Source organism: Camelus dromedarius, chromosome Y, assembly GCF_036321535.1.
Source record: "Camelus dromedarius isolate mCamDro1 chromosome Y, mCamDro1.pat, whole genome shotgun sequence".
NCBI classification, from domain to species: domain Eukaryota; kingdom Metazoa; phylum Chordata; class Mammalia; order Artiodactyla; family Camelidae; genus Camelus; species Camelus dromedarius.
The window spans coordinates 12,134,969-12,147,911 of record NC_087473.1 but is presented as its reverse complement, the minus strand read 5'-3'; the positions used below and the strand labels follow the sequence as shown (position 1 = coordinate 12,147,911).

General features: G+C 50.8%; 1 protein-coding gene across 1 annotated transcript in view; it reads left to right on the top strand.

Annotated features, from left to right (window-relative positions):
* Positions 1–12,943, top strand: part of LOC135320404 (G-protein coupled receptor 143-like) — a 24,273-nt gene extending 11,330 nt beyond the window's left edge. The window contains exons 6-9 of the mRNA XM_064483502.1: positions 526–634; positions 1,875–1,992; positions 3,188–3,434; positions 12,519–12,943. Of these exons, the coding sequence (XP_064339572.1) occupies positions 526–634; positions 1,875–1,992; positions 3,188–3,434; positions 12,519–12,613 (569 nt within the window). The 3' untranslated portion in view covers positions 12,614–12,943. The remainder of the gene's footprint in view (positions 1–525; positions 635–1,874; positions 1,993–3,187; positions 3,435–12,518) is intronic.

Genomic DNA, 12,943 nt, shown 5'->3' with positions numbered 1-12,943 from the left:
CATTAAAAAAATACATAAATAAATAAACAGACCTAATTATCTCCCTCTCCCACCGAAAAAAAAAATATATATATACACACCACACACACAAAATATACATATGCGTTTATATGTGTATGTATATATATGTACATGTATATATGTATATATACACGCACACATATTTATACAGTCCCTGTACTAGTATCATCCTGGTAAAATCTGGAGTTTAATTGCTAGTATGGTAGCAGTGCTAATTTCTTCATGGCGATCAGGCTGACTGTGGTTGTGTAAGATGCTACCTTTGGGGTGAAGCTGGGTGTAGGTAGACAGGAACTCTCTGTACTATCTTTGCAAATCTTATGTAAATCTAAAGTGATTTCAAAGTAAACATTTAAAAAATGTCTATCCCCTCGAGGCTCTGAGAACTCCCAGGCAGAAGCTGTGAGGAAGGCATGGCGTGTCCGGCGGGGCTTCAGGCTCTCCTGGCTCTGCCTGTGGGGGGGTAGGTAAGGAGCCTCACGTGTAGTCCCCCTCTTTTCACAGTGGCCTCCTTGCTGAAAGGAAGACAAGGCATCTACACAGAGAGCGAGAGACGGATGGGAGCGGTGATCAAGACCCGGTTTTTCAAAATCATGCTGGTTTTCATTATTTGGTAATCTTTTTTCTTCTTCTTCTTCTTCTTTTTTTTTTTTTAAACTGTCCCTGGGAAGGGATATGCAAACCACTTGTCATTTGCTTTCCTGAGTGTGACCTGAAAGTTCCAAAGGGAAGAGTCTTTGGAAAGGAAATCTTTGAAACTGCTAGGTGCCCTTGGAGGAAGTGCATGCCAGACAGGAAGGCAAGTCTACAATCGTGCACTCCTGGAGAGATATTCAGATCGACTCAAATTGGAGGAAGAAGCCCTTAGAACAAGAAGTCCTGGGTTTAGTTTTGATACATCCCAGCCATACGCATGCGGTGTTTTGTCCCTTGCTGGGTGCACTTTGAGATCAGTGCTCCATCGTGCCTTGTAAATCCACCCATTTGCATCAGTCTTGACACCAACTCCTGTGTCTGACAAGCTAGGAGGGCAGGGGCACAGCTTTGGTGTGATGACTCACTGCTCGGTCAAGAAGGGCAGGGAGCAACCTTCCTCTCCTACGCTCTCCTCCCCAACTGCTGTTCTGACCCAGTGTTTCAGGTGGATGCGTTGGGCAGAGACCAGTGCAAAATACACTGGAATCAGAAAACACTTTGCTGCGGTGAAGCGATGCTTTGCCGGACAGGGCGCGCCTTTGTAGTGTTACTAATTAACCTGATGTGAGGAGGTCGGTTTGAATATCCTCCCAGAAGAGACATAAGTTACCTCCCTCTAAAAATACACCAAGCTTGCCATTTCAAACTTCCCTGGCCTCCCGGCAATAACCTCAAAACATTCGAACTTAGAATGTCAAGGTAAGATTTGTTTTGGCCTTCATCAAAACGTCAGGTTGCTCTTCAAACAAATAGTGAATTCTGGGTTATTGGGTATGCGCTGGAACCTTACCCCGGATGTCACGTTGTGCGTTACCATCGGGAGGATTTGTCCGTCTCTGCTTTAGATGGACAGGAATGGCATCTCTTACACTAAATTCTTGGCATGCTGGTTCCCCCTTCCTGCTGAAGCAGTCACCCTTCCAGGACTTTTAGATCTTGGTAGACATGTTCCTGACCCCTAGCATTAGAAATGAATTCTGTGGGGGAGGGTGTAGCTCAGTGGTAGACTAGCATGCAGGAGGTCCTGGGTTCAATCCCCAGTCCCTCCATTAAAGAAGTAAACAAACAAATAAATAAACAAACCTAATTATGATCGCCCCCCCCCCCAAATTCTGATGCAAGTTCTTTTCACCTCTCGGCCATTTTCTTTCTAACAGTTGGTTGTCAAATATCATCAATGAAAGCCTTTTATTCTATCTTGAAATGCAACCAGATATCAATGGAGGCTCTTTGAAACAGGTCAGGAATGCAGCCAAGACCACGTGGTTCATTATGGTAGGTCAATCTTGATTTAAAATTTTCTTCTTGGAAAAAAAAAACAACCAGAAGGAATAAAAGCCACTCAGAAGTATGATGTATCTGTTACTTAAATATATAGTGAGTTGAACAGGTTGCTGGGCTGCCTACCTCTGGCCTTGGTCCCCAAGCTAGCTTGATTCATTCAGTGTGGGGTTGCTATAAAGTGGGTATGACTCTGGTCGATCGATTTGGCAAGTGTATCACACCTTGGACTCAAAATATCAGTGAATTTATCTTGAAAAAAATATTTCAGACTGAAGAAACCATAGGAATGAAGATAATCCTTACTATCCATAATCATAAAGCATTATAGACAACCCAAGTCTTTAAAAAACAAGAATGGCTAAGTAAATTATGGTCTTTGATACTGATAGAATGTTATGCAGATGTGAAAAATGACAATAATGAAATCTCTAGCATTAAGTGAAAAATTCAGGATTGAAAACCTATACTAATGGCAACTACCTAGTAACACATATGTGAAAAAATGTTGGGTAGAAATACACAAAATGCTAATGAAGTGGAAAGACCACGGGTAGATGACGCCGTCTTTTCACTGTCCTGCGTTTCCAATAGGAAAGTCCCTATGTCAGCTGCCACTGGGGAGGCCACCCTTCCCCACACAGAATTCGTATTTACACTGCATCAGGGTCTGGGAAATCTGATTCACGGGGACTCTGAGATCAGACAGCGTTAACTGCCCCCGTCCTTGTCCTGTGGTTCCTTTGGTTCACTTCCTGTGCACGACCACATGGAGCGGGAGGAAGGTTCCCTCAACTCACTGTTGGCCTCTGGAGCCTTTGTGACATGACGGTCCGCCCTGGGAGCACGAGGTGGCCGGCCCGGGTCTCTGCAGGACAGCGCAGCCTCCCTGGCAGAGGCGCGGAGGGCGCTGGTTCGGTGGCCCCGTGCAACTCTCCCTTCCCTCCCTGGTGGGCCTGCTGCCAACTCCAGTCCCTCTCCCCGCCCCCCCCCCCACCCCCCCCCCCTATTTTCAGGCGCCTTTGGAGGCCCAGCACCTCCAGGCGATCTTTGTCTCGCCGCACTCCAGCCAGTGGGCCCCAACCCCGCGCGGAGCCCCACGGACCTCAGGCACCTCCCTGCGCGCACCCGATGCCCTGCCTCCCACCTCCCTGCGCTGACCCTCCCCGTCTCTTTGTCCCCCTCGCAGGGGATCCTGAATCCAGCCCAAGGGTTCCTCTTGTCCCTGGCCTTCTACGGCTGGAAAGGGTGCAGCCTGGATTTCCAGGCTCCCAGGAAGGAGATCAAGTGGGAGTCGGTGACCACCTCGGCTGCCGAGCGGCCCCAGCCGTCCCCGGGGGGCTCCCGCGAGCCCCGGGGAGGCCCCGTGCGCACGAAAGTGGTGCGAGCGGGCGGCGGGCACACCTCCGACGAGGCCCTGAGCATGCTGTCTGAAGGTAAGAGCCCTCGCCCGGGCGGGCGGGCGGCGGAGCCCTCGGGCCCCCTGCAAATGCGCCGGCGGACAACCGGGCGGCGCTGCTGGTGCGCAGGAGCTCCGACCGCGTGGGTCCCGTGAGTGCGCGCGTCCCCGCGAAGGCGCAGCTCCGCGCCCACCGGCGCCGAGCCCGCACGCGTCCCATCGCCGCTGCTCGTGCGCGTCCCCGCCCTCCCGGCCTTCCCCGCGGAGGCACCCGAGCCTCGCGTTCATCATGGCTGGCTCCTCCGGGGCTGCCTGGCATTTTGCCTGCGAGATAACCTGTCCCTACAAACCCGGCAGTAACACTGGCTGTTAGAGTGGACCTGGCCTCTGTAGCTGGTCCGTGCGCTTTGGTGGTCTGGCTCCCTCGGGGGCATTTAAGACGAAACGCCGGTCACTCAGTGCTGGTTCTCCCAATCTGTCCTTTCCCGCCAACACTAGCACTGCGGTCTTCAAGCTGCGCTCTTTTTAAACTCCTGTCCATCGTATGTGGGGTTGTGTCCGTTAACCCAGCTGATACAGAGGAAGAACGTATCAGTTCAAGGTCCAAATAATGTTTCTCTGAAGACTGCCATTTACTAAGCCTATTACATATATTTCATACCTGTATATTCATGTAGGTCTGTGTGTGTGTATGTGTACACACATATATATACACACACAAATAAATCTGAGGGAGGGTATAGGTCAGCGGTAGAGTGTGATTAGCATGCAGGAGGTCCTGGGTTCAATCCCCAGCACCTCCATTAAAATAAGTAAGTAAATAAACCTAGTTACCTCTACACCACCACCACCACTACCACCAAAAACCCCTGTAAAAATAAGTAAGTCTATTAGATGTAGTTTCCATGAAACATGTTATAACCTATGATTTGTCACTTGCTCTATATTCTGCGTTTCCTATTACAGAAAGCTCATTTATATTCTCATCAAGTACGTAGCGAGAGAATAATAACCAGACCTATGGTCCTTATTCCTAATGAAAGATCAGTGACTGTCATGGTTATGATAGCTGATTAATCAGATTTTATCCCCTTGAAAGATTCTTCCTGAGTAAACCTTTTGCCGTTAGCTCTGAGTAACAAGACGTAAAGTTCTTTAGAGGAAGAGAGTGCATGTTTGCACGGCCCTCCTCTGGGCATCAGGGGTGGATCCCCACAAATGCCGCTTGGGGAGGAGGCCACCTGGCCCCGCCTTCTGTCCCCACTGAGGCCCCGAAGCCCCTCCCTCTTCCCACTTATTACACTCGGGCTGGTCGAAAACACCTTTAAGCAGAAGGCAGGTCCACCGCCACTGTCACTGTTCAGCGGATATACGTCCTGCACGTGTAGCTCATGCTTCACCATTGCAAATGGTGCCCAACAACTGTTTGTAATACTGGTGTTAAATTACACAATTTTGATGGAAAATTCTAGCAGCTCATGGTTCCAAAAGGCCTGAGAGTAATTAATGATAAGATTTAAAGAATTCTTAGTCACATAGGAGTTAGGGTAGCATGCCTAATACATCTCAAAAGAGTTGAGATTGTCTTAAACATTTTCTTACTAAGATTTCATTGGTAAGCACCTTCTCTGAATAACAGCAGTGTTTGTGAAGCTTATGAGAAGCGAGGTGATGTGCGATCTGAGGAAGAGACCAAGCTCTGCAGGAGCTCACGGTAACCTCAAGGGAGGGCGTGTGCCTCTGGGCACCGGACCACTCATCTCTGCCTCCTCCAAGAGAGCTGGGGACAAGCTCTTCTGGCAAATCTCCCTTAGTATTTCTTGACCTCTAGTCGGGTGCTAGCGACGTGATTCCTGTGAGATTAAATAGATCCGTGTGCTGTTTATCTAAATGGTGCTGTCACACAATGGGCATTTAATAAATGCTAACTCTAGTAAGGATGAGTAAATAATAGTACATATCATCATTTGAGGGGGACAAGGGAGCACATGTCAGCGAGGAACAGAATTAAAAGGCCATGAAAATTTCCAGTTTGCATCTAAAACACCAAGGCAAAGCCATCTGGGCTAACGGAAGTCAGCCCAGGGCAGGACAACCCCTGCACAGCAGACGCCTGCTATTTAGCCGCAGGCAGTGCACTGCTGCCAGGACCCAGAGGAACGGACAGCCTTGTCTCCTAAAGTGACAGTCTTGGAAATGAGACATGGCTGGCTACATCTTGGGTTGCCTCCTTTCTCCTCCTTTCCAGCCACTCTAATTTTCATCTCTTTAGTGAAGGTACAGGGCTGTTCATAACACGGAAAATACTGTTCCATGTGGGAGAAAAGTCCAGAGATACAAACTCAAAGCATAAAACACAGTTAGGCTTCTTCCCATTGGCATTGCTAAGATGAAGCCTGACATGTTTATCAGATCCTAAAGCTCCTGCTACTTTTGGGATTCACTCCAAGGCCAGCAGACTTACACTGAGCTCCCATTATTAAGTATCTGATGCGATGTCTGGCACTTACTAGGCACTTAACATAAATTAACTGAATTTGAACTTCAACAAATATTCATTGAGCATCTGCAATGTGGTCAACACCATTTTAGCCGGGGGGCAGGGCGGGGAGGGGGGTTGTTAGTGTCCCTGAGAAGTATCATGTATGAAACTTACAAATAAGTAATGACCTTACTATCTATCTTTTATTCTAAAAAGTCTGAAGTGTTAAAGGGACACAGCAAAGGCAGAGATGGCATTGTTTTTTGGTGCATGGTTGAGTCTGTGGAGGAGGTGATTTTCAAACTGGGTCTTGGACCACAGACTGGAACAGAAGAGGAGGAAGCCCAGGGAGGACCCTGTGTGGAGGCACAGAGCAGAACGTTTGTGCATTTGTTTGAAGGTGGCCACTCGTGGGGTTTGTGGGAAGCTGGGGAGGCAGGCTGGGAGCAGATTATGAAGGGTTCTCATGAATCTGTATACTGAGGAGTTTGTGGTTTACCTCGCGGCCAGTGAGAGTCCGGTTAAGGTTTTTAAGAGGAGAGATCCACTCAGATGTGCTTGTAGGACTAGCCCAGTGAGTAAGTGTGGGAGAACTGATGTGGTGATGCTTCATGACCATGGCAACAGTTAACGTTGAGGAGATCTGTGTATAACCCCTTATGACAACTTTGTTCAAAATACCACCTTTGTAGGGAAGTAGAATGTCCCTTGCGACTAAAAGTCAACAAAAAAGACACTTCTCACAAATGAACAAATACCTGCTTGATTTTCATCTTATGAACACCAGAAAACCTGAAACTATTATTTCCTCACCCAGGAGCATTCGGAAGCTTAGTGTCAGGTCTCCCGCCCTCCCTTAACCAGGACACTTTACTCTGCTCACGCGGGTAAAGATCAGGATCTGATGATACGTCAGTCTTACCATTAGCTTCAAAGTGGGGAGGGTGGGGGTTGTATCTCTCAGGGGATCGGCTCCCCTGCTCCTCCAAGGTCGCCCAGGATCCCGTTACCCCACCCCCACCCCGTGGGAAGGGGCGTGGCTCCGGCGGGGGGCGGGGCCACGATGGGGCTTGGGTTGTGCCCTGGGGAGGGGTGCCCAGAGGAGCACAGAAGCCTGCCTCAGTGTGGAGGGGTGGAGGGGCCACAAAGGGGGCATGTCGTAGGCAGGGGCCTGGGTGGGAGGGTGTGGACGTGTGGGCCTTTCCTGGCCGTGGGCAAGGGGAGGGGCATGGCCACAGGGTCCGTGGACAAGATGCATGTGGGACGTAAGGGCTGCGGCCAGTGGGCAGGGCTGAGACGTGCGGCGTGCGGGGGACCGAGCAGGTTGTGCTGGGAACGGAGCACAGGTAGCGTGCTCCCAGGCAGGAGGCCTGCGGCCTGTTCAGAACCTAGTGGATGGGCTGAGTGGGGGCACCGCGTCTCTCCCTCGTGCCTGTGCTCTCCCACGACTGTCCTTCCCGCAGTACTCCTGTTCCCTCTGGGTTCTGCCTCACCCGCAATTCTCCGCCTCTCCCACAGTTCCCCTTCCTCTACCCTCACCCTCACCCCGTTCTTCCCACAGCGCGCCTGTCTGTCCGAAAGTCCCTGTGTCTCCCACCATACATTACTTCTCCCGCAATACCCTGCTTCTCCCGTAACGCCTTGTTGTTTGCACAATTCCATGTTTCTTCTGGATTCCTCTCTCCCTTGAGCCCTTGTCTTGCCTGCAATTCCTGTTCTCTCCCACAACACCCATTTCTCTCAAATCCCCAGGATCCCCCATTCCTCCCACAACTGTATTCTTCCTCGTCTCTCATAGACCTCTCTTCGGCAATTCTGTTTTCAACCAAACCCATCTTTCCTATAATACTGTTTCTGCAGGTTCTCTGTCCGCACCCCCGACCCCATGCCTTCTATTTCGCAAGTATTCCCCCGCCACTTCTGCATTCTCCCCCATAATCCCTCCCTTCTGCTACACTCTCTGCTGTACTCTCTTTCTCCCACAGTTCCGCAGTTGCCTCAAGTTACCCCCATGTCCCGCAATTCCCCATCTTTCTCACAGTTCCCTCTCTGTCCCGTAATTCTACATTTTCTCCCACAACCCCTTGCCTTTTCCACAATTCTCCACTTCTACATTCTCCACTTCTACATTCTCCATATACACTCTACATTACCCCACAATACACTCTGGGTACCATAATTTTCCATCCTATCCCACACTTCCCTTCTCTTTCCCACAGTGCTCTATTTCTCCCAATACCCACCACTTCTACTGCAGTTACACACGTGCCACACAAGTCCACGCCTCCCACAATTCCATATTCTCTACAATAAGCCACCACACATCCCAAAATTCCTCATTTTCTCACACAATTTCATGTCACCCACTGTTCCATATTCTCTCCCACATTCCCTTGTCTTCCCACAATTCCTTGTTTCTCCCTGAAGTCTCTATTTGCTCACACAATTCTGCTTTCCCACTGTTCTCAGTTCTTTGTTGTGAGCTCAATCACCATTTTATTTTCCAGGATTGTTTTCTGAAACTATTTATCCTACAGTCCTCTGTTCTTCCAGTAATTTCTTTTCCAGAAATGCCTCTTCATATCAAAATTCCACACTTCTCCCAAAAGCTGCGACAACTCCCATAGTTCCTCATTCTCTGCCACAAGTGCCACTCCTCCCACTATTCTTCATTCTGTGCCTCAAATTGCCACACCTCCCACAATTCCTCATTCTCTGCCACTAGCTGCCACACCTCCCACAATTCTTCATTCTGTATGACAAGTGCCACACCTCCCACAATTCCTCATTCTCTGCCACAAGTTGCCACACCTCCCACCATTCCTCATTCTGTGACACAAGTTGCCACACCTCCCACCATTCCTCATTCTGTGCCACAAGTGTCACACCTTCCACAATTCCTCAGTCTTTGCCACAAGTTGCCTCACCTCCCACCATTACTCATTCTCTGCTACAAGTTGCCATACCTCCCACCATTCCTCATGTTTCCACACCTTCCACAATTCCTCGTTGTCTACCACTAGCTGTCACAACTCCAACAATTCTTCATTCTGTGCCACAAGCTGCGACACCCTCTACAATTCCTTTCTCTGCCGCAATTACCTCACCTCCCACCATTCCTCATTCTGTGCCACAAGCTTCCACACCTCCCACCATTCATCATTCTGTGCCACTAGCTGTCACACCTCCCACCATTCCTCATTCTGTGCCACAAGGTCCCACTCCTCCCACAAATCCTCATTGTCTGCCAGGCTGCCACACCTCCCTGAATCCCTCATTCTCTGCCACAACCTGCCACAACTCACAATTCTTTATGTCTCCCACTATTCCTCATTCTGTGCCACAAGTTGCCATGTCTCCTGCAATTCCTCATTCTCTGCCACTAGCTGTCACACCTCCCAGAATTTCTCGTCTCCCACAATTCCTCATTCTGTGCCACTAGCTGCCACACCTCCCACTATTCCGTACACTCTGACACATGCCACCACACCTTCCACAATTCCTCATTCTGTGCTGCAAGTTGCCACACTTCCCTCAATTCCTTTCTTTGCCACAAGTTGCCACACACCCCCACATTTCCTCATTCTGTGCCGTAAGTTGCCACAGCTTCCACAATTCCTCATTCTCTGCCCCCAGCTGTCACACCTCCCACAATTCCTGTTTACCACCATTCCTCATTCTCTGCATGAAGATATCACACCTCCCCTTTCTCTTACAGCCCCATATCTTCCCTACAAATCCCTACTTCTCCCAGAGTTTCATACCCTCCCATAATTCCATCTCTCCCACAATTCTCTGTTGCGTAATTCTCCATTCTCTCCCAGAATTCCTCAGTCTGTCCCATCCCTTTTCTTTCCCAGTGTTCCATTTTCTCCCACAATTCTGGATTCTTCATCGTCTCTAACTAACCTGTTTTCTTCTATGATTCTGTTTATCACATTCCATCTCTCCCCACATTTTCTCTCCTACACGTATTTGTCTTCCACCATAACTCCTTCTCTCTCACAGTTCCTTATTCTCTCCAGAATCCCCATTCTTTCTCACAATTTTGTTTTCCCCCATCATCCTTTGCCTCCCCACAATTTTCTCTTCTCTCCCAATTTCTACTCTCCCTTGACTCCCTGCCTCTCATTATTCTGTCCTCCCCACACGCCATTCTGCCTTTTCCCACAATTCTTGTTTCTTAACCCAAATCCTCTGTTCTCTCCCATGCTTCCCTATTATCTTCCACATTCCTCTGTTCTTTCATCCATCTTGCTCTTGGTCTTCTATGGTTCTCTGTGCTGTCACTTGCCCTCCTCGTAACACCAGGTGGCCCCCGGGTTGTACTTGCTAGGAGAGTGCGGGAGAGAACACAGCCTGGGCCTCCGACTCGGGGGGGGGGGGGCTAGATCAAATTCAACACCTTGAAGGGCAGCCAGGCCCAGGTGGCATATGTTCTCTGTGGCTCATGCTCCGAGTCCCCTGGTTGGGGTTCCCGATTTAAGAGATCCAAGAACAATAGCTGAGGCACAGGAGACAGCCAACATGCCTTCCCACCTGTTAGATCTCCATGGGGCCAGGAATTTCCCAAGAACCTCCCTAGCTTGCAAAGCTCCTTCTAGGGAGTTGTTAGGAAGGGGCTTGGCCCTTGGCGCCGTGAGGTCGCCAGCATCTGCCTCTCCTGCAAGGACACTTGTCGGGCACTCACACTGCACCAGTAGAGGATTAGCCCACACACCCCACCAGCAGCCTCGCCAAGTCAGCTTCTGGGAGACTTGCTCCGCCTGCACATTCTCTCTTTGAGGAGACCCATGAGACCAGAACAGAAAACCCCTGGAAAGGCATGCCTGCCAGAAAGCCCAGGGTGGCAAGCAGCCAGCCAACTCGGCGTGGGTGGGGCTGGCAGTTGCTCAGGCACAAAGGGAATCTCCGTGGAGCCCCAGGGGGAGGGTGAAGGAGGCAGGAACTCTGGGAAAGCCACAGGGTACAGAGCGTGTCCCCAAGTGTGAGGTCATGGGCTGGGCAGGCTCCTCAGCCCAGACCTTGATCCCACCCCCCTCCCCCCTACTGTGACATACCAGCACAGAGTCTTTCTACAACAACTACAGAAATCGCACACAAGTTCCCATGAGCCCAGGACATCTTCATAAACAGGGGGTGACCCTGTGAGAACCAAGCCACCAGCACCCCCAGCAGGAACCTGGTTCCAGAACTGGAAGTGTTTTCTCGAAGCTGTCCCAGCTGGGGCCTGGGCTCCAGGCAGAGCAGGGTCACTGCTCAGCAAAGGGTCTGCGCCTGCCACCCTGCTCGGCGACCCAAACGCTCTTCAGGGTCTGGCTGCAGGGTCCGTGGCCACAAGGTCTGTGCTTCCCCAACTTCTAAATTCCTTTACCCTCTCTTCGTGGGTGCATCACACCTGGTCTGAGTTACTTGGACCTCCGTTCTCCCAGACTCATCTTAATCCTGCCCTGGGAGAAAACTTGGAGCGCCTCTCCCCTACACAGGCCACTGGGGGGGGGGGCAGTGGTGGTGGGACACTGCAGCCCCAGACTTGCTTTTTCTTGGTAACATCGTCACCTCCTCCTGCAACTCAGGCTGCCCCAGGCATTTCCAAGCACAATTCATCACCCCCTCTGGCCCATACAATGCTGGCATTCTCGTTCCTTCCCTAAGTGTCCTCCAAAACTCTGCCTGCATCTCTTTCTAAGTTGTGCTTGTTCTTGCCATTCTTTAAACATTAGACTCAATTCATGCTCCGAGGTACCTGTGCTGCATCCAGCTGGTGTCAAGTCAGTGACCCCACTGCACTTTTCCAGTCAACATCTGTTGATCGGGCCTATTGGTGGAGGGAGTTTGGTATTTGGAGATTTTCATGAGGGACGGTCACTGGCCCCATGTGCTTCGTTGAAAAGGCCACCACCTTTCTCTGCGTCTTCCAGCTCTGTTTCCGACACACTTGCTGGGCGGCTGCACAGCAAGTTCTTCATCCACCACTAGGGGGCAGAGGAGGGCAGGCTTGGATCAGTGATTTAGCCCCGGTCCACGTTGTGCTGAGCAGTGATACAGACTAAGGAATCCCTGGAACTGACTTGGACTCATAACCTGGCATATGGCAGACATGCCTGAATATCAGCTGAATAAAAGAACAATTCTGACCTCTGTCCCAAAGGATTCCCACAGGTTCTGAAGGACGGTGTGTCACTGGGATGGTTAAACAGACCTTGCACAATTACTCTTCCCGCAGGAGTGGTGTTTGCTTTCATTCTACTGGTTGTTACCGACTTCCCCCTTCCCAAACCGTGTGGCATCATCCACGAAAGGGCAATTCTTAGTTATACTAAGAGATGCCCTTTGGACTCCGGCGCTTCCCCGGGTGAACGGGGGCGGTTTCCATGTGATCCGCAGCACTCACGTGGTGTGGCTGAGACCCAGCGGGGTGGTTCGGAGGAGGGGAGGTGGAAGAATGCAGGATCGTTCAGTCACCCTAGATGGCTCTGTAGGATTTGTTTTATCCTTTGGTGAAATGAAAGTATCACGTAATACGAACTATATGTGAAAGTATCATGTAACTTAAGAAAATACACGTTTGTGATGCTTGTGAAAGACCTGCCAGGACGTGGAAACCATCCCACGGCGGGTCTCTCCTTCCCTTTCCAGGTTCCGACGCCAGCACAGCTGAAATCCATGTTACAAGTGCGTCCCGCAGCGGAAACGAGGTTGGACCTATTGCAAAGCCCCGGGGAGACCTGTGAGAGGACGCGACGGGGCCCACACCTCGCATTCCTCAGGCTCCACGCTCCTCGCGCCTCAGAGCCGTGTTCTCGCCTTGCGGTCACCGCGGCCCCGGGGTGTAGTCCCCCCAGATCTCACTCTCGTCGTCCCGTTAGGGCGGATTCCCGCGGATCCCCTGTGTGAGGAGAGGTGACCCGTGAGTGCGCGCTGGGGGTGGGAGGAGGAAGAGTCCTGGACCAGGCTCTCCGCAGCTCCTGTCGTCTCCGTGGACGCGGGTTTTTCTGGTCCGCCTGTAACGTGAACGCCAGATCCAAGTCCTTGGGAAAGTGAATAAAGTAGTTGTGCCTGAG